Here is an 18237-nt window from a genome sequence, read left to right as displayed (position 1 = left end):
CTATGTCTTAAAAACACACTAGGCCTACTGCTTGTAATTCAGCCTCGTATCATGGCCAAATTACTGCGATATCCTTTACCAACCCCACTCTCACTCGTGTCATATTGCTTAAATATTCAGGTTTTATATGCTATATGTTCCAGTATTACAAGTGGCTTAATGTGCCTATGATGCAACATCTGGCCACTTTAACTGTTATATGCCTATTTTCAAAAAAATAAAATACACAGCAATAAGACCTGCTGCATTCTTTAAGAAATATGCAAAATCTTAGCATGTCTGTTTTCTTGATATCTCTGTCTGAACACAGCTTCCCCCACATTCTTTTTTTGGTGTGTGTGTGTGTGTGTGATCAGTTTTGGAAGGGTATAACCACCTCATTACCCTCAACCCTGAAAACCAAGAGCTTATAAACATGATGTCATCTCAAATCCTTATCACATTCCCCTTCATCACATTATCTGTCATTGCCTATATAAGCCTTTATTTCTAGGTGATTAGCCTTACTGAATGCAGGGCCTATACGACGGACCACCAGCCTTTCAGCACACGGGGTCTGTTTATTTCCACTTTGCGTGGTTGTTAGGTTACGGGATTGGCCGCTCCTGTGGAATGTTAAGTGACGTTGCACAGGACCCGAGCCAGCGCCACTCCTGAGGGGAACACTCGGACTGTGATAAATGCACGCTCTTGTACTACAGATATTCTACATCTCACAAGAGCCTCAGATCTGTCACTCTCCTCCATTTATGGTGTGAGTTATGGTGGCTGGGCTCGTTTGAACCGGACAAACTGTTGGAGTTGTTGCACTAAAAAAGTGACATGAGAAAAATGATTAGGGCCTACTGTTTTGCAACGCAGGGTCTTGACATATATTTCTGTCATCCTTGAGGTGAAAAGAGGTGACTTGGGAATAGAACTGTATAATGGTGTTCATGACTGAAGAAAACAATTTGTCTCCCTCACAAACAGGTGTTTTCAATATATTCAGTACAAAAATAGCCCAATCTTTAAACATGGGCTTGCAAATGGCAAAAGGTTGACCCACAATTTGCTGTTGACTTTTAATTTCTGTCCAGCAAAAGGTTAACATCCACCAGAAAATTCCATTTATGCATGTAGTATTTTTATCTTTGTTTAAGCAACACACATAAACAGTAGCGATATTGATGGAAACAATGTCCATTTCCCTTCCACAGAGGCACTCTTGTGGTCCCAGTGGACAGGAAGAATGCAATAAGCCTAAAATAAACATTAACAATTTACGTCTGTTCCTTGCTTTTTGGCAGACTTGAGAGAAAAGGAGAGAAGAGAATGGAGATTCGGAGAGAACAGTAGGGAAGACGAGGTTAAAACTCTGCACCCTTGAAAAGAGTTTGAACTAAAAACTTTTTTACTTTTGACACCACATCATTTCCCTTACATTTCCGTTTCTTAATTTTCATCATGAGTGTCTGTCGCACCCTTTCAACCTGTTCACTTCCCTCCTCCTCCATATCAAGCTGGGTGGATGCCAGTTTTCCATGCCGCATTGCTGGCTCTTTAGTCAGCAGTGGACATTGAGAATGCATGAGCTCTGACAATGACAATAGCCTTTATCTCCTAATTCTACTCCGCTAGCACCCCTCAGCCCATCCCCCCCTTTCTATTTTAACAGAACTCCCAAGACACACACACACACACACACACACACACACAGACGCACACCTGTTTGGTGGAGTGAAAGAGGGAAAGTGACATTCTGACCCAAACATCCACACACACTCACACACATGCACACACACACACACAACGGTGTGAGAAGGAGAAACTGGACATACCCAGCCCTTCAGTACAGCGTAGGTACTTATCTCTCTCCCACTCTGATAAGAGGTGACAGACACTGCATGCCAACCATACATGGCTCTCACAGTCTCTCTGATTCTCTGTCCCTGCAGACTGATACTCTAACACACTGACATGCCTCATGGCAAGCCCACAGAGAGAGGGGGCCAAGGTCCACAGCCTGGGGGACAGCTATCGTTTGAGGGATGGACTTGCTGATGCATTTAGAGCACCAGGGCCCAATTTTAATTGCATGTGTTATTTCAACTAAAACAACAATTTCTCTGCACCACTGTACATTAGACTTTATTTATTTACTGTACATAGATACAAGTAAATCATTTACAGTTTAAAGATGAAAGCATATTAATTCTGCCTTTTGTATATCACACTCAAGAGTAGTTGTAGCCACAGAAGAAAAAAATCCTTAATTTTAAATCTGAGAATACATTTCTTACTCTGTGATATCACGGCCTGAACGTAAGGAAATGACAGCAATAGTGTAGAAGTTAGGGGAACACATTGATACCAGTTGCCTCACTGACCATAGTGAAATCCTTCCTAAGATGATTGTTGAACATTGTTTATTGTTTATGTAACTATGTTGTCTGACCCTATACATTCCTCACCCTACGTGAGGACATATACTCATTAAACATGTATCTTTCTAAAACCGGTCCAGCAGGTTCACCATGTTCATTTGGGCTCATTTTTAAACATGCAGGGCCCCCTAGTGTGTGGAAAATGTTCAGTGTATGAAAAACCGTCAATGCATTTTCATCACATTAACATTAAAATCTAATTATTTTCAAAGTAAACCATGCCACATTGTCGTAGTTATAGTCTGTAAAACTACGTTTTGTTTTCTAGAAATTACATAAAACTTATGATCAAAAAGTAGTTAGAGTCTCATTAACTTGGGGCTGTCATCTTGCATGGGTTCACTCAACTGGGAGCTTCAGTATCATTAGCAAGTGTTCTACTGTGCCAATCCTTTCTCCTGCCAATAGACACGACAAGGACGTTTTGTGCAAAGTTATGCAACTCTTCCCTTTGGCTGCTTGTTGTTTTGTGGCGGACAGGAAGCCCTGCGAGGAATGAAGGTGGTGGAAGGTTCACAAAGAGAAACGGATGAAAGAAATGTTGTGGTTTACATTCTTTATTCGTCACCCATCCATTTCTGCATCCACCCCCACCCCCAAAAAATAACATTTTATACATAATTCACCAATTTCTTTTTTTTTAACCATTTGCAATTACATAACAACAATACCAGTGCAGAAAATATACATTATGTTCCCAAAACTACATTCAAACCTTTTTTTCCTGGACACTAAGAAGACCAAAGGATAAAACACACAACGGAATAAAACACCCTTTCATCTGTTTGGACATTCAATTTGTTTTCAAAACACAAAAAGTAGCAAAAAGGTGTGCACCTTTGGACGAGACTCCCAGAACAGATTTCCTAAGCCTTTGCCTTCCAGGGCTAAAATCCATTTTTTTTTTAACCCAGTTTTGAAGTCAGTCCTTCAAGAGTAGGCAGTCACAAAAAGAGGTCGGGACTAACCCTAGATCTAGTGCTTTGGTGGAGAATGAGAAAATTAAGAGAGAATCAAGAAAGAAAGAAAAAAAGAAAGAAAGAAAGAAAGAAAGAAAGAAAGAAAGAAAGAAAGAGAGGGAGAGAGAAAGAGAGGAAGAAAGAAAGAAAGAAAGAAAGAAAGAGGGAGAGAAAGAGAGGTGAAGACACAGACTCTAACGATTTGTGAGATCTGAGTTGATGATGTGCTCAATAGAAAGACAACTTCCTCCTCCTCATTCACTCTGATTAAGTGTTCAACACACCCGAGGTTCATTTGCTCTCCGAGTGCAGAAGAGTAGAGACAGCCCGAGGGGCCCAGAGGAAGTAGAGAAGGATCCGTATTCCTCATCTGAATCATTACAGTGGAAAAGTGAGGCTTTGAGATTAAGACACACAGAGGCATATGGGCTTCAGATTTAAATTCCTTGACTGACAAGAAGATAGTGATTTGACAATTTTCGTACTTCAAATGTACACAGCATTATTTATAAATACAAATTTATGTATAAATTAGACAAATAAACAAAAGACTTGAAAAAAAATCCAACAATCCTGCATATCATACTAGTTCATTTAAATTGACAGGCTGATTATTCTCTAGATATTTGGTGAAAGGAGAGAAAAGGGGAAAAAGGCACAGCAACATTGAATTTCAGGAAATAATAACCATCCCTGCGCATAATCTATCCACAGCCAAGCCTAGTGAGAAACAGACCTACTTGAATATAAATTAACAAACTGTATTGAAAGCAAGATTCAACTCTTTAAAATGTGTGCGCCTAGTACCTAGCATATCAAGACTTACATTTTAAATAAATTAAGGCTTAAAACATTTCTTCCCACAAAGGTGAAAGCAAAATGTTTCACCATTTTATGTCTGTTCAGACCTCATAGAGCAAGTGTACCCTGTACACCTCACAATAATAAATATATCTGTAGTGTATTTAGGAGATGTACACCCTTCTCACTCTGTTAACATTAAAAAAGGTTTCACCGGGAGAAGACCTTTGCTCTTTTGTTCATTAAGGCGCTATAAACCAAGGTAAAATGTCCCAGGTCCAAAGTCCTGCCCCCAAAACAGGCAATATTCAGACAAAGACTAAATACATACCCTCTCCACATATATGTTCCTTGAGAACTGTGGCCTTTAAAACCATATTAGGTTTAAAAAAAATGACAAAAGAAAAACAAACGAATGAAAAGAAGAAAAAAAAAACACAAGTGGCCGTTGCCTTCTCTCTACCCTGCTGTTGCAGCGAGTTGTCACAGAGCAGTCCATATAAGGCAAAGTGAGGCGCAAGAGACGTGGAATGCTGTGGCAAGACTGGATCAATCACGACGTGCCGCTACTCTACACGTACACTAGGTCCCGCCCCGGCACAGCCTGCGCCACAACTTCCTGTTCGGTGGCCTCGGCGTCCCCCTCCTCCCCCTCGTCGCCCTCCTCCTCGTACTCGATGGGCTTGGGGCAGCTGTACGGGTAGCCGTTGTCGTCGAAGAAGCGGCGGAAGGTGAACTCGTAGAAGGCGTGCTCGGGGTGCTTGCCGTTGCGGAACCAGCCGTTGAGCGTGTCGTCGTTGCGGTTGCCGTCGGCGTCGGTCCCGTCGCCGCCGCCGGTGCTGCTCCACAGCTTGTCCGGGTCCACCGGGTCGAAGTTGGACGTGTCGGTGCTGTGCGTGATCTTGGGCACGTAGGGCGCCGGCTGCTGCTGCTGCCGCAGGTCTGTGGAGAAGTCCACCGAGCGGAAGAACGGGTGCGCCTTGATCTCGTCGGCGCCGTTCTTGCCCAGGCGGTCATCGGGCCCGCGGCACAGCTTGACGATCAGGTCCGACGCCTCAGGGCTCAGCTTGGCCTGAGGGGGGATGTGCAGTGTGGTCTGCCAGTTTATGACCTACGGAGCAGAAGCACAGCAAAGGGGACAAATCACAGAGCGTATGAGCATGAACAGACTTACTACGGAGTGGACAGGACGCATCTGGCTGCAATCTATGGAAAAAAAAGGCCTTGACTGCTAAAAATCAGACATACAGTACTTTGACCAGTCAAGTATAAAGGCAAATGGAACCCAAACTTTGGTTTGTTTGGGCATTCTCAAAAATGTATTGAACACCCCTTGTTTAATAGTATCGCCATGAAGCTCAGCAATGCCTACCAACAAAACGTATTAGAAAATGTTGCTTTACCTTGACCTGAGTTTCCAGTGGCGTGGTGGCCAGGAAGGGCGGCTGACCCACTAACATCTCATAGAGGATCACGCCCACACTCCACCAGTCACACAGCTGGGTGTAGCCTGCGGAGAAGAGAAGCACTCGTGAAACACATAGCCGCTACTCGTCAAGCGCATAGCCGTCACCAACATCCACTGCTTTTGGACACGTTTGCATCCGGTCAGATTCCTACAGACAGGATGGAAAGGAGACGTACCGGCGCTGGACACAAGAAAAGGACACAGGTGACATTTCAAACCCTGGGACAATGGCTGGGGCCTTGGTAACAAAAACAAACAAGTGGTTCGAGAGGAAATGTGTCTAAAGCTTCCACCGTATAAATAAGTGGACAAAAACTCATGTGACGTCACCCATAGGTTTTCAGAAGAGCAGGTATGAAGCTCGAAATAGGAGCCTATGGACGCCACCATGTTTATTATGCTTGCTGACGTAAGCTAACAGCCAGACAGACAGACAACACATAAATCACAGCAGACATTATTGTTTGTCGTAATAATTATTGGATAGTAGGGCAGGTTTAGAAACTTCCGTGGTGGCTTCATTGTTTGTTATCGAATATTGCCGCTTGGTCTGACTCACACTTACATACCAAAAACCAGGAAAAACGGGCTCTGGGAAGCATAACATAGGACAGAAGGCAAAAGTCAGTGACAGAGACTGCATGTTATTTAATAGGGTGTTTCCTATCTTTTGTCCAACCCTGCAGTGTCTGGGATTGTCTTACCAGTGCGTAGCAGCACTTCTGGGGCAATGTAGTTGGGCGTCCCCACCAATGAATGGGCCAGACATCGCTGGTGTTGCCGAGCAGCGCGGCGCTCCAGGGGCTTGAGCCGGTCGCCGCAGCGACAGTTGGCGGAGTCCTCCCACTCCTTGCTGAAGTCCATGCTGTCCTGACGAACGTGATCGCCTGCCGAGATGCCAACGACACAGCATCAGAAGTGTGAGGACAGTATTCCAGCACTTTAGAAATGCAGAACGTGCATCTACTTAAGCTATATAATCTAGTCCACTTAGAGAATGCTTTTGAATGCCTATGGCATGCTATATGTTGCTAGATTACATGGAATTCCATGCAAAACAAAACAAAAAAATTCATGTAATTTTTTTTGTCTCTCTCTCCCACCTGCTTCCTGTCATCCTTCACTGTCCTATCAAATAAAGGCAAAAAGCCCAATATATATATATATAACAATACTCAAAACCAATTATGAAAAACCTTAGTCTGCCATCCCTCTTAGCATACCTAACTGCTTTGGACTCACATATGCAAACTGACCAAATGAAGTAGTCTCCCCCGTCTCCCCCGCGTCCACTCACCGCTCTGGTAGTACTTGGAGTCATGGGTCCAGCGGAAGCCAGTGCACAGGCCGAAGTCGGTGAGCTTGATGTGTCCGTCGCGGTCGATGAGGATGTTGTCGGGCTTGATGTCGCGGTGGATGAAGCCCATCTTGTGCACGCTCTCCACGGCGCAGGTGAGCTCGGCGATGTAGAAGCGCGCCAGCTCCTCCTCGAAGATGCCCAGCCGGATGAGCAGGCTCATCATATCGCCGCCGGGGATGTAGTCCATCACGAAGTACAGGCTGTCCTTGTCCTGGAAGGAGTAGTATAGACGCACCACCCACTCGTTGTCCGCCTCGGCCAGGATGTCCCGCTCGGCCTTCACGTGGGCCACCTGGTTGCGGAGGAGCACGTCCTTCTTGCGGAGGGTCTTCATGGCGTAGAGGGCGCCCGTGTCCACCTTGCGTGCTAGGCAGACCTCGCCGAAGGCACCCACGCCCAGGGTCTTGATCTTGACGAACATGGACTTGTCCATCTTGGCGCGCTTCAGGCGGATGTAGTTGGACTCCTTCTGGCTCAGCATCATACGCATCTGTTCCTGGGCGTCACCGGATAGGCCCACCTGGGACACACACACAAACACACACACACACACACAAAGACAGACAGACAGACAAGAGAGGGGATTGTTAACCAAAAATAAGGTACTAGTGAAGATTTCACATGCAGGTGTTATAACAAAAGGATTTGCTTGGACACACACACACGTTACATAAATAATGATAGACTGAATTCACTCGCACGCACACACACCCTTCATTCCAGGTGACTCATCACATTCTTAGATCATCTGGTTAAACACACGATGCCATGCAGTCACATGTGGATTCTTAAAATACCATGCAGAACTGACGTGTCAACCACTAACAAATGACACACACACAGAAGAGGTTATATGATGGGAAAACGCATCCAAAGGCTACAGAGATTTGTAATTGAAATGGGGAACAAAACATATATTTGCGTTGCATGCATTAATTATTTGTAACTCATCTTAATGAGAAAACATGAAATTCAAAATGCATGTAATTTAATAGCCATACATTAACTATGCAATGTTGGGAAACTATTACATTGCCCTGTATGTCTTGTGCCAAACTCATACATTAGTATATTAAATGTTAAATATATTACTATTTCATTACAACATTTTAGGACATTAATTGATTAAAATGTTGTCAAACAAAAGTAGCAAATACGCCTGACGAACATGTGGCTTACTTGCACAGTGGTGCATGTGGACTATTCAGGTGACAGCGAGGAAGAAAGCTTTTTACCTGCTACACCAGAGGTTAGTGACAGGACTGAGAGAGAAATAAAGAGAGAGATGAGAAGTAAGAAAGGTACAGCGGACTACATACGGCCTGTGGAGAGTTCCAGAAAGGAGAACTGCCTCCGACACGGAATGCCAGTAAGAGAAACAGGTAGGGGTGTAACGGTACACAAAAATTATGATTTGGTATGTACCTCTGTGTTGCAGTCACGGTTCGGTTAATTTTCCGTAAAGTAATCCTGTAAGTGCTGCTTGCCTAACATTCACTGACAGTATTGCAGATGCATAACACATATAAGCTGGAATAGCATTTTGAAAAGGTGTGAAATGTTTTTTTGCCATTAATTAACTAAACTGACATATGGTCTGTCACTTAATATGCTTTTGTGGGAAATTGCTCTTTTTGACTGCATTCGGTACACATCTGTTCTGAACCCAACTTCCTGTCCTGTACCTAAACGGTTCGCTATGGATACATGTACCTTTACACCCCTAGAAACAGGAATAAATAGAGGAGAAATAGCAAAGGTACTACAGATGGACTACGGGAGCATAAAGAAGGTCTTTCAAAGGACCAAAAGAGTACCGACAAAAACTAGATCAGCATGTTTTAAGCTAAAATACAGCCAAGGACATCGGGAAGCCTTCCGTGTTCTCACCCTTTGCATCTCGCTCTCCAGCTGTTTCTTCCTGCGGATCCTGTGCTGGTAGTTCTTGAGGATGTTCTCCACGTGCTGCTCCATGAAGAACTTGAAGGCCTGCGGCGAGTAGATGGGCACGCGCACCTCGCCCCGCCGCTCCTCGTCTCGCTTGTTCCGCCGCACCGGAACCGGCGACGTGGTGATCTGCTTCTTCTCGCCCTCACCACCGCCACCGCCGCCGGGCGCCTCCGACGTCTCCCGCTCCCTCTCCGCGGAGCTGCTGCTGCTGCCCTGGTCATCGTCCGCTGCTGCCGTGGCCTCCTCAGGACCGGCAGCGCCTTGCTTGGAGCCGGGCTCGCAGGTTGGACACGGAGCTGATGGCTGCTGCTGGAGGAGGTGTTTGGGGTACGGTGGTGGGGGGCCTTGGTAGCTGGGCGCCTCGGCCACCATGGTCATCTGAGGCGGTCCTCCTCCACCCGAGGCGGAGGTCTCCTGGTAGGGGCTCGGCGGTGGCGGAGGGAGAGGCTGCTGCTGCTGCTGCTGCTGCTGCTGCTGCTGGATCCAGGGCGGGTGTGTAGGCGCCACGGCCGTGTGCAGCTCGGGCTTCTGCACGCGCATGCTCTTGACGGGCTGCAGGATGGGCGCCTGGGTGATGGCCGTGACCGTGGTGGCCGAGGGCTGGGAGCTGGAGGGGGCGCCCTGCCCGCGGCTGCCCACCATCTGGGGGCTGGTGAAGGAGTTGGAGCGGACTGGGACGTTGTGGCTCGCCCACGAGGGAGGGGGCGCCAGGTCCTGGCCACTGCCCCCCGCCGAGGACGCCTGCTGCTGGCCGGAGCTGTGTGGCGGCGCCTGGGCCCACGGCTGCAGGTTGTACATGTCCAGGTTGTGGCTGTTGCGGTTGGGGACCAGCATGGACTGGGGGAGGTTGCCACCGTTGACGTAGGGTGGCGACGGGGCAGGGCCACCACCACCGGCTTGCATCTGCAGCGCCGTGGGGCTCTGGCGGTTGCTGGGGTTCATGGGATACGGCGGCGGGGGCTGACGGTTGCCGCTGCTCATGGCCATGTTCTGGTGCCCCATGTAGTCAGACTGCGCAGGGTTGCCATTCTGGGGCCAGCAAGGGGGGAAGGTGAACTTGTTGCCCGCCGAGGAGGGCATGATGATGGGCTGCCGCCCGACGGGCACCGGGCTGATGCCCCGCTGGTTCTGGGAGGGAGGCGGCGGCGCTGCCGGGTAGCCCTCGGACCAGCCGGTCTGGGGCACGGGGGAGATGCGCGGCCCCAGGTAGTCCATGTTCCCCGAGAAGCGCTTGGTGGAGGGGTTGGCGTCCCAGGAAGATGGGGGCGGTGTGGTGCCCCGGTTGGGCGGCGGCGTGACACTACGCATCTGCGGAGGCAGCGGCGGGTTGACCCGCTGGCCGCCGCCCAGGTGGGCCTGCTGGAAACCGCTCGGCGTCGGCGGCGGGCGTCCGGACATGTCCCCGCCTTGCGGACCGGGGCTGCTGGAGCGGTACATCATGCCGGCGTCCACCATGACCGGGCCGTGCCTGTGGGGGGCCAGGGACTCCTTGGAGCCCTTCCAGCTGGGCTTCCTGAGCACCGGCTGCTGGATGTGAGCCCCACCTACGTAGAACACAGAGGAACACAGGGCTCTGAATGAAACATCGCTCACACTCACACTTCCTAAACACAGTTGTGAGCAAAACAAAAGCAAATCGAGCGCTGCCGAGCCGACCCACGACTCAAATTACACTCATCTCACAACATTGCACTATGTGCCATTGTCTGATTGCTGAATACCAAGGAAAATACAAGCCCTATCATATATGACAAAAAAAAGCATAAAAGGAGTCCAAATCCAACACAGCTCCCAGGGGGAGAGAGATGCCTACCTGGCCCTTTCATGCCTGCGTTGATGGGGCGGGCGGCGGCCGCAACCATGACCATCTGTTCCCTGATGGGGTCCTGGTAGCTCATCTTACTGATGTATTCAATGGCGGCCTCTATGCTGCGGCTGTTAGTCTGCTTCAGGGCACGCACTGCCATCTCCTGCGGCCGCCGACAGAACGAAGCACAGTCAGATCATTGAACATGGATGTTAAGGTCTGTCAGTTCGCTTGCCAAATGCCTTCGTTTTAATCATGTTTTGGTTCAGCTGAAATAGTCTTTTGAGCACTAAGCCATTGTCTGATTGTACCCAAATTGGATTAAACCTCTACTGCATTGTGCACACTAAATGAACACCATGAGTTACCCCCTAGCAAATGACAAATGAACTGATGAACACAGGCCAGGCCATAGACATGCAATACAAGCAAGCAAACAAATACATAAATGGACACAGATGCATCACGTAATCATACCTCTTCAAAGCCAGCTGAAATAAGCTGAAGCTTCATTTGCTTGTTGACATCTGAAGTCGACTCATACTCAAAAGGCTTCAGGGATTTTCGGATTTCCTGAAGGGCCTTGTAATAAGGATTTTTGGGGTTGCCACTGCGTCCCTGCTGCCTCGTATCAACAGCGACCATGTCCACTTTCAAGCCATCGGAAGGCCGTGGGAGATTCCGCAGACTTTCCCGGATCTCCTGTAGCATATGCTCGCTGTTGCCACTGTAGTTGCTCGCGGGGAACGTTTTGGGTCGCATCTGTCGGTATCCTTCGGGTTTCTCCCCTCTCTTCATGTAAAAACATGTATGTTGACAGCCAACAAGGAGAACGGGGTTGTATGCAGCGCTTCCTTGCTGCCTGGGAGATGCGTGTCGAATGTCCACACGAGTGTCCCGACCATTCACTTCTTATTACTCAGCTGCTGGAGGAAGACAACATACGTATTTAGGATGACAGTGTTAGCTCACGCCGTTTCAACTTCAACATGGATGTCCCTTCCATACCTGACAGATGTACTGTATAACAATAACACTGCAACTTTCGATCGATCCATTTCCCTTTTCAGATAATAGGTCCTTGCTAGCCATATCCATAGTGAAATGCATCTTACCACCATCATGTATTAAGCTATTTTACAACTTTTCAATGTTACTTCGCCACAATCAACTAGGCCGAGAAGTTGATTCAACATTTGATGCAGCCATGCAAGTAAACACGAAAAGTCTTACTTTGATTCATTTATTCGAACACATAATAGTATTGTCACTACCGTGTTCCACAACGTCCCACGACCACTTCAGCTGATTGACTGACCGGGGGCCTAAGCTAACGATAGCTATCCTGACTAAAGCTAACTAGAACCAGATAATGTCTATTAGGAGACGGGCTCTGCTAGAACTAGTTTAGGTGCGGTCAACACTGCTCACTGCTCAGCTACTGCAGCTAACCCTCCAAGTCACTGGCTGAACTGGCAGGTGACATTTGAACAAGTTCGAGAGTTAGCCAATTGATCTCAATTTTGCGCAGTACCTGCTTGTACGTAGAAGTACCAAACGCTGGGACAGAGCTGACTCTCTTAATAGTTAATTTAATAATAGTTTTATAATAATGCCGATCTAGCCGTCAGCTACTTTACGTTAGCTAAAGTTAATGTGCTAACATTACCCAACTTGAATAACTCCACATTTGAAAACTTCCTGTACAAATAAACCATTTTTTAAGATGGTTAATCACTAATTATGCATGCCACGTTTACATGAGCACTGACAACATAGTTTTCCCTGAGTGGTTATTACAATTTAAGTACAACTGAACTAAGTCAGTGATAGTTAGCTAACCAGCAAGCTAACAAAGTTAGGCTTGAACAGGGGCCTAAAGTATCCGATTAGCTGAACTGGCTAGGTACTAACATTAGCTTGTTAGCTAGCTATTTGTTGATACTCAATGTTATGCCACTTACCTGTTGATTTCCAAGGTGCTCCACAGATCTCGGCGTCTGGGGCAGTTTCATATAGAATGTAGTGTTATCATTTATAACGGATTTATATTTCCCAGTACAAGGTCTAAGGCAAGTTACAACAAAATATAATCCCAACGTCTTTGTATTGTCACTGTCGCCAAGGTTTTCCAATGTCTCTCCTACGATTTACTGTTGCCCGGATGTTTGAGTACTTCCGCCTTTTCGCCACTAGAGGGTGATATGTTTTAATTTTCACCAGAGCCAGATATGATCATCTATCATGAAGGGTCTTGTGAAGTAATAGCAGTAATAACATTTTCAACTGAATACTTGCTATCTAATTTCTCATCAATTTCTCCATTTTGACAAGCAATACGATGTGTGATTGTCCATGTTTGCTTGGTGTGGATGTAGAGTACAGCTTGATACTGATTTCAGACAAACTTGCAATCTAAATTATACCAAGATGTATAATAGAGTGACACATTTACTGAAGAAACCAACAATACTAGAAATACTATTTAGACATGTCATGGTTCATTATAAATGTACTTAAAAAAGCATTGTAACTTCATACACACATCAGGAATAGCACACAATAAGCTCAAAACACCTCCAACACCTTGCTACAAGACAAATCCGGCTTTTATTTTACTGTTGCCCATGGTTATTTCAGCTGAAAATAATGACAGAAATATTGCCTGACCCAAAACTGGAAATATGAAAAGATATCTTCACAAGTAATGAGTAAGCAATATGTTACAACAATACATACAAAGAAACAAACAAAAAATACTTTAAGATAACTTTCAAACTGGAACCTGTCTGTTGACATATACTGCCTCTCCATCAGTCCCACATACAAGGCATTGGCCAAGCACATCTAAACTATTTACAGAAAGGGTCTGACTAGGGAGCATATGGGTTGTTTCAAGGTGGCCTTTGCCTGAGTCTCCAGAAAGCCACGCACTGATAATTGATTGGTTTCCTCCCGCTGGGGCAATTGCACTGCGGGATATTATGCTAGTGTTACGTCCACCTATGGGAAGAAATAGTGAAAGAGTGAAATGTACACATCACTAATGAGTTGAAAGGCATACAGCACTTTATTACGCTTAGAGGGGGCCATATATGCAAAGCTCGAAGAACATAGATTTTTCTTTGCTGTGCTTCACACATACATTATACATGCATGCATACATACATACATACATGAAAACATAAATAATTTGTGCATGTTCATTCATTATTCCGTTTCCAAACCAGATCCAAAAAACAACTTTTTTTTGTTCTTTTTTTGTCGTTTTTAAAACCAAAATGGAAAAACAGAAAAAGGAAAAACAACACAAAACAAAAACTTTCTGACATTCATTCATTAAATTAGTCAGAGAAATAAATTAAAAACTAAACTGAGCAGGTTCTGCTTTGAGCACAACCTTAGGCCTAGAAAAGCACTGTGGGGCACCAACGCGGTGCAGAGCGGTGTTTTTCCACTCTCAAAAAGTTAAAAAATAAATTCTGCATAAGGCTGAAGTGTGGCCATAACTTTGTAGTTCTTCTTGGTTGCCGTAGTATCAAAGGTTCATCAACCTTCTCTGGTGGTAGACTATCAGATGAGCAGAGTGCGCGCTAATCTTTTCTGATATTCTCTACAATTCCTAGAAAACAAACCACTGCTCCTTCGTTTTTCGTTTTTTAAAATTTTATCCTTTTTCTGTTTTGTTTTTAAAAATAGAAAAAAAAAAGATTTGATTTGGAAACAGAATAATAAATGTACAAACCATACATGGATTGCTAGCTGGCCTTTCTGCTTGTGTAGTGAAAATTACAGATGATTCAGAATGCAGCAGAATTTCTGCAGTTGAATACTTTTGCAACCCCCTGTACAAGTAAATGCTGCTTAGAAGATACAGTACGTCTGCATAACAAACATATATACAAGACTGTTGTGGGAGTTTGGCTGAGATTTCAGTCGGTAGGCACTGATACTCACTCTGCAGGAATGAAGGTGTGTCTGAGCTGCTGGAAGTTTCCCAGTGCAGCAGGGATCCATCCTCTGAGCACGTGAACAAGTGGTCTGGGTTGGAGGGATGAAAGTGGACTTCCCACACTGCAAAGAGAACAGTACATAAATGGCTACTTCCAATTCAAAAGATAGATCAAATTTAAATAAATATAATAGATAAAATAACAGATAGTAAATACAAATATAAATAAGTAATAACATAGATTAAATAGAATACAGTAGATAAAAGATACATAAATATAAAAACAATTCTCACTTTCTGCTGAGTGGGCCTCCATGAGCGAGAAGGGCATGTTGCCCTGCCTGACGTCCCAGATGCACAGCATGCCGTCCTGTCCTCCTGTGGCCACTATGTGCTGTTGGTTTGGGTGTCTGTCCACACAGTGGAGAGGAACTCGGTCGCCAGTGCTGCAGCACACAAAAGAATGACAACAATCAGCAATTACTAACCAAGAGGAACATCACTCAGATGCGGATCTTTTGGTTTTGCACAAGTCTCCATCCTTTTTTTCCTCTCTCAATTTTCTTAATTTAAGAATATTGATGCAGTGTTGATTGACTGATTAGCAACTTTATTGGCCGATATCGCTATAAATAATATGACATTTAACAATGGCAGTGGCTGACGTTAATATGTCATGTTGCATCAATTCTACACCAGCTAAATGTTGTGTTATGCTCAGACTGGCACATTCAGAGCTAGAGCTATAAAGTATAAAGGCCTAAAAAAACTGGGAAACAGTAAATTAATCATTTTTGTTTGAATGGGTATAATTAACAACTAAAACAAAGTAAACAAACCAAAATATATCAGTATTTGTATCAGTGGAAAAATGTGAAATGTGTGCGAGTACGCTTACAGGGCAAGGATCTGTGCAGGTTCATTGCTTTGTTGCCTGAGGTCCCAGAGTTTAAGTTGGCCAATTGAGTTCACTGTAAGAACTTCAGCTGTTCTCAGGAATGTAACGGCATGGATTGTGCTGCTGTCTGCATTTTCTGAAATTAAAAACAATTGTTACCAAAAATATACAACTGAACAACTGACAGTAAATCTATATCTAAATAATATTGAGAACCGAGTTCTCAATATTAAACTGAATACATGAAAATACATTCCTTTTAGGAAATCTGAATATAAGAACAACAAAATTGGTCAAGAAGTGTCTGCTAAATGTAATGTAATGTAATTAAAATAGTTGAATAACGGTGGCCAAATCTATGTAAAAGTCTATGCAAACGAAAGAACAGTTTTCAGACAGACCTATAGTGCGCAATACCCCAGTCTGGTCAGCTCGGAAAAGTATAATCCTCCCGTCCTCTCCAACCGACACCACCTCAGGGCTGTTGCAGACCACTCCTGTGCACGGGGCATTATCGCAGGGATAGTGATGGGCACGGTCCCATCTGTGAGCCACAGACAGGGTCTGTAGAAGGAAAACAAAGACTTGTTAGATATGAAGAATCAGGTTAGTTGGGATATGAAGTAACATGTTGAGATGGATCCGTTTGGATGCAAATATTCTTGATACGGTTCCAGGGAAGACAGAGAAAACAAGATTGGTATGGTACGTGTGGACTAGCCCTTTGTCAAGTTGACATTTACCACATCCATTCATACTGAGAGTTTACCTAGCCCTGTTTATAGTTCATATACACAGGATACAATAACATCAATGAAAATATGTGATTTAATACCTGGTTGTTCTGATGATGCCGGTAGATGGTCACTGCCCCAGATGAAGATGCTGTGACTAGTCTATCTGCATCTAAAAACTTGGGCCAACAATTAAGTGGTCAGTGTTACAGTACAGCAGATTTATATTTAAAGCAGAAGTACATGCCTTATTCTGAGATATCTGGTGCCTCTTTAATCTACTGGTTTTATCCATAGTTCCATTCCTAAATATGGTGCAAAAAGCAAACTTACTTGGAGATCAAGGACGTCTCCTTCGTGTTTTATTTCACAAAGTAACTGGGGATCTCCCTCGAACTCATCTTCCATACTAGCCACTCCATGGTCACCAATAGTCCACAACGACACTTTATTATCCTGGGAAGGTTAACATTGGGACATTAACACAACACAGTTAGCTATGTAACGTTAGCAAATTATAACTTTAGCTTTACGTGTGACAGCCCACCTCGTTGTCCCAAGAACCAGTGGCAAACATTTCTGGTTGCTGCAACGAAGCAGAAGAGACTGGTCTCCATCGAGTCTTGCTGATCTTCTGTGAGACGTACTTAGCGTTGATACTATCCATATTTGAGAACTATATCGTTTTCAGCCAAAGTTCTACCTAAATAATCAGTTTTAAAACAGGCATGTTGCTTTTGACACTCATATCCCGCCTTCCTCCTTTTCAATGAAATTAAGGGCACATGTTGTATAGACTGCCACCTACTGTTTTGGAGTATTTAGACACTACTCCAGGGGAATAAGTGGTATTTGTGGGTGCTACCAAAGATTGTTAAGGCGGAGCAAGATACTTCGTCGTAGTTCATGTCTATGGGCGCGAAATGGGGATCGAATCCTTTTTTTAATTTTTATTTTTTTTATTGCAAAATAGTATAATACAAAGTGGTACAAATGTTATAAAATACAATTAATTAAATGTGTACAGTAAAGTAACAATGCATGAACATAAACAAATATTACAAACATTACCAGGGGGTACAGCATACAATAGACAACACTTATAAATCATATAGTTAGGAAAGAAATATGTTAAATAATATACATAGATCGAGGGTTTTGAGGGCTTTGCCGTTTTTAGAGAATAAGATGGTCTTGATGTATTGCCTGGATTCTCGTTCAAATGCTATAAAGGACGGTTTGGAACTAGAAAATTTCATTTTGTGAATATGTGCTTTGGCTAGTATTAAAAGTAGATTGATAATATAGATGGTTGGATTTGGATGTCGGGTATGAAGAGAAGCCAAACAGTACATCTTTAAGAGATAGAGAGGAGAAAGAGAAATCAGAGAGAATATGTTGAGAAATGAAAGCACTGAGGTCTTGCCAAAAGGTACAAGAGTAGGGACAGGACCAGAGTAAATGTTCAAGATTCTCAGGAGCCTGTTGACAGAAAGAGCAGTCTGTAGTAATGTCCTTCTTGAATCTTTGCATAAAAGTCTTACATGGGTAAATTTGATGGATTATTTTAAAAGACACTTCTTTAATTTTATTCGTAATCAAATATTTAGAAGATAAACACCATACTTTCTGCCATTCTAGGTCAGAAAATAGGTTATTCCAGTATGAAAGCTCTGTTGGGATAGAGACCTTGTCTTTTTGAAAAAGAGTGCGTATTCTACGGTTGTTATTTATTTTATTAGTAGAGAAACAGATTTGGCCAATCTCAGTAACAATGGGATTTAAAGGTAATAAAGGGGAGTTATGTGAAGAGTTTTTAAGAAGAGAGACAGCACCAGAAGGGATAGCATCAAAGACTATAGCGTACTCCCTAGGAAGAACA

General features: G+C 44.4%; 2 protein-coding genes across 4 annotated transcripts; both read right to left on the bottom strand.

Moving 5' to 3' along the window:
• Positions 1 to 2965: 2965 nt before the first annotated feature.
• On the bottom strand, positions 2966 to 13241 carry lats1 (large tumor suppressor kinase 1). Of its 3 annotated transcripts, none has more exons than XM_042095064.1 (8): positions 12736 to 13241; positions 11249 to 11697; positions 10778 to 10934; positions 8905 to 10508; positions 6952 to 7534; positions 6359 to 6541; positions 5590 to 5696; positions 2966 to 5297 (listed from the first exon to the last, which is right to left on the bottom strand). In XM_042095064.1, the coding sequence occupies exons 2-8, from the start codon at positions 11567 to 11569 to the stop codon at positions 4758 to 4760; spliced, it is 3495 nt and encodes a 1164-aa protein (XP_041950998.1). In that variant the 5' UTR covers positions 11570 to 11697; positions 12736 to 13241; the 3' UTR covers positions 2966 to 4757. The 3 variants fall into 3 exon arrangements, with proteins under 3 accessions (XP_041950998.1, XP_041950997.1, XP_041950999.1); XM_042095063.1 differs by having other exon boundaries at positions 11249 to 11694; XM_042095065.1 differs by lacking the exons at positions 2966 to 5297; positions 5590 to 5696; positions 6359 to 6541; positions 6952 to 7534 and adding an exon at positions 8195 to 8276 and having other exon boundaries at positions 11249 to 11694.
• Positions 13242 to 13362: 121 nt separating this feature from the next.
• On the bottom strand, positions 13363 to 17144 carry nup43 (nucleoporin 43). Its single transcript, XM_042095095.1, has 8 exons — positions 16903 to 17144; positions 16689 to 16811; positions 16457 to 16534; positions 16023 to 16185; positions 15622 to 15757; positions 15018 to 15169; positions 14729 to 14845; positions 13363 to 13774 (listed from the first exon to the last, which is right to left on the bottom strand). Exons 1-8 carry the CDS (start codon positions 17020 to 17022, stop codon positions 13545 to 13547), a joined length of 1119 nt encoding a protein of 372 aa, XP_041951029.1. The 5' UTR covers positions 17023 to 17144; the 3' UTR covers positions 13363 to 13544.
• Between the last annotated feature and the right edge of the window lie 1093 nt (positions 17145 to 18237).

The sequence above is a fragment of the Alosa sapidissima genome, chromosome 6, assembly GCF_018492685.1.
Source record: "Alosa sapidissima isolate fAloSap1 chromosome 6, fAloSap1.pri, whole genome shotgun sequence".
Classification (NCBI taxonomy): Eukaryota; Metazoa; Chordata; class Actinopteri; order Clupeiformes; family Clupeidae; genus Alosa; species Alosa sapidissima.
The sequence above is the reverse complement of the archived record's forward strand: the minus strand, read 5'-3'. Positions and strand labels throughout refer to the sequence as shown.

Bases quoted from the DNA above. Each gene is read 5' to 3' on its own strand.
- lats1 (XM_042095064.1), bottom strand. From the start codon at position 11,569: ATGAAGAGAGGGGAGAAACCCGAAGGATACCGACAGATGCGACCCAAA. The intron at 10,509-10,777 runs GTAGGCATCTCT...TGTTCTACGTAG, and splicing joins CGCAGGCATGAAAGGGCCAG to GTGGGGCTCACATCCAGCAG. The intron at 5,697-6,358 runs GTAAGACAATCC...TCTTCTCCGCAG, and splicing joins AGAAGTGCTGCTACGCACTG to GCTACACCCAGCTGTGTGAC.
- nup43 (XM_042095095.1), bottom strand. From the start codon at position 17,022: ATGGATAGTATCAACGCTAAGTACGTCTCACAGAAGATCAGCAAGACT. The intron at 16,812-16,902 runs GTGGGCTGTCAC...TAACCTTCCCAG, and splicing joins CTGGTTCTTGGGACAACGAG to GATAATAAAGTGTCGTTGTG. The intron at 13,775-14,728 runs GTGAGTATCAGT...TTCTTCCCATAG, and splicing joins CACACCTTCATTCCTGCAGA to GTGGACGTAACACTAGCATA.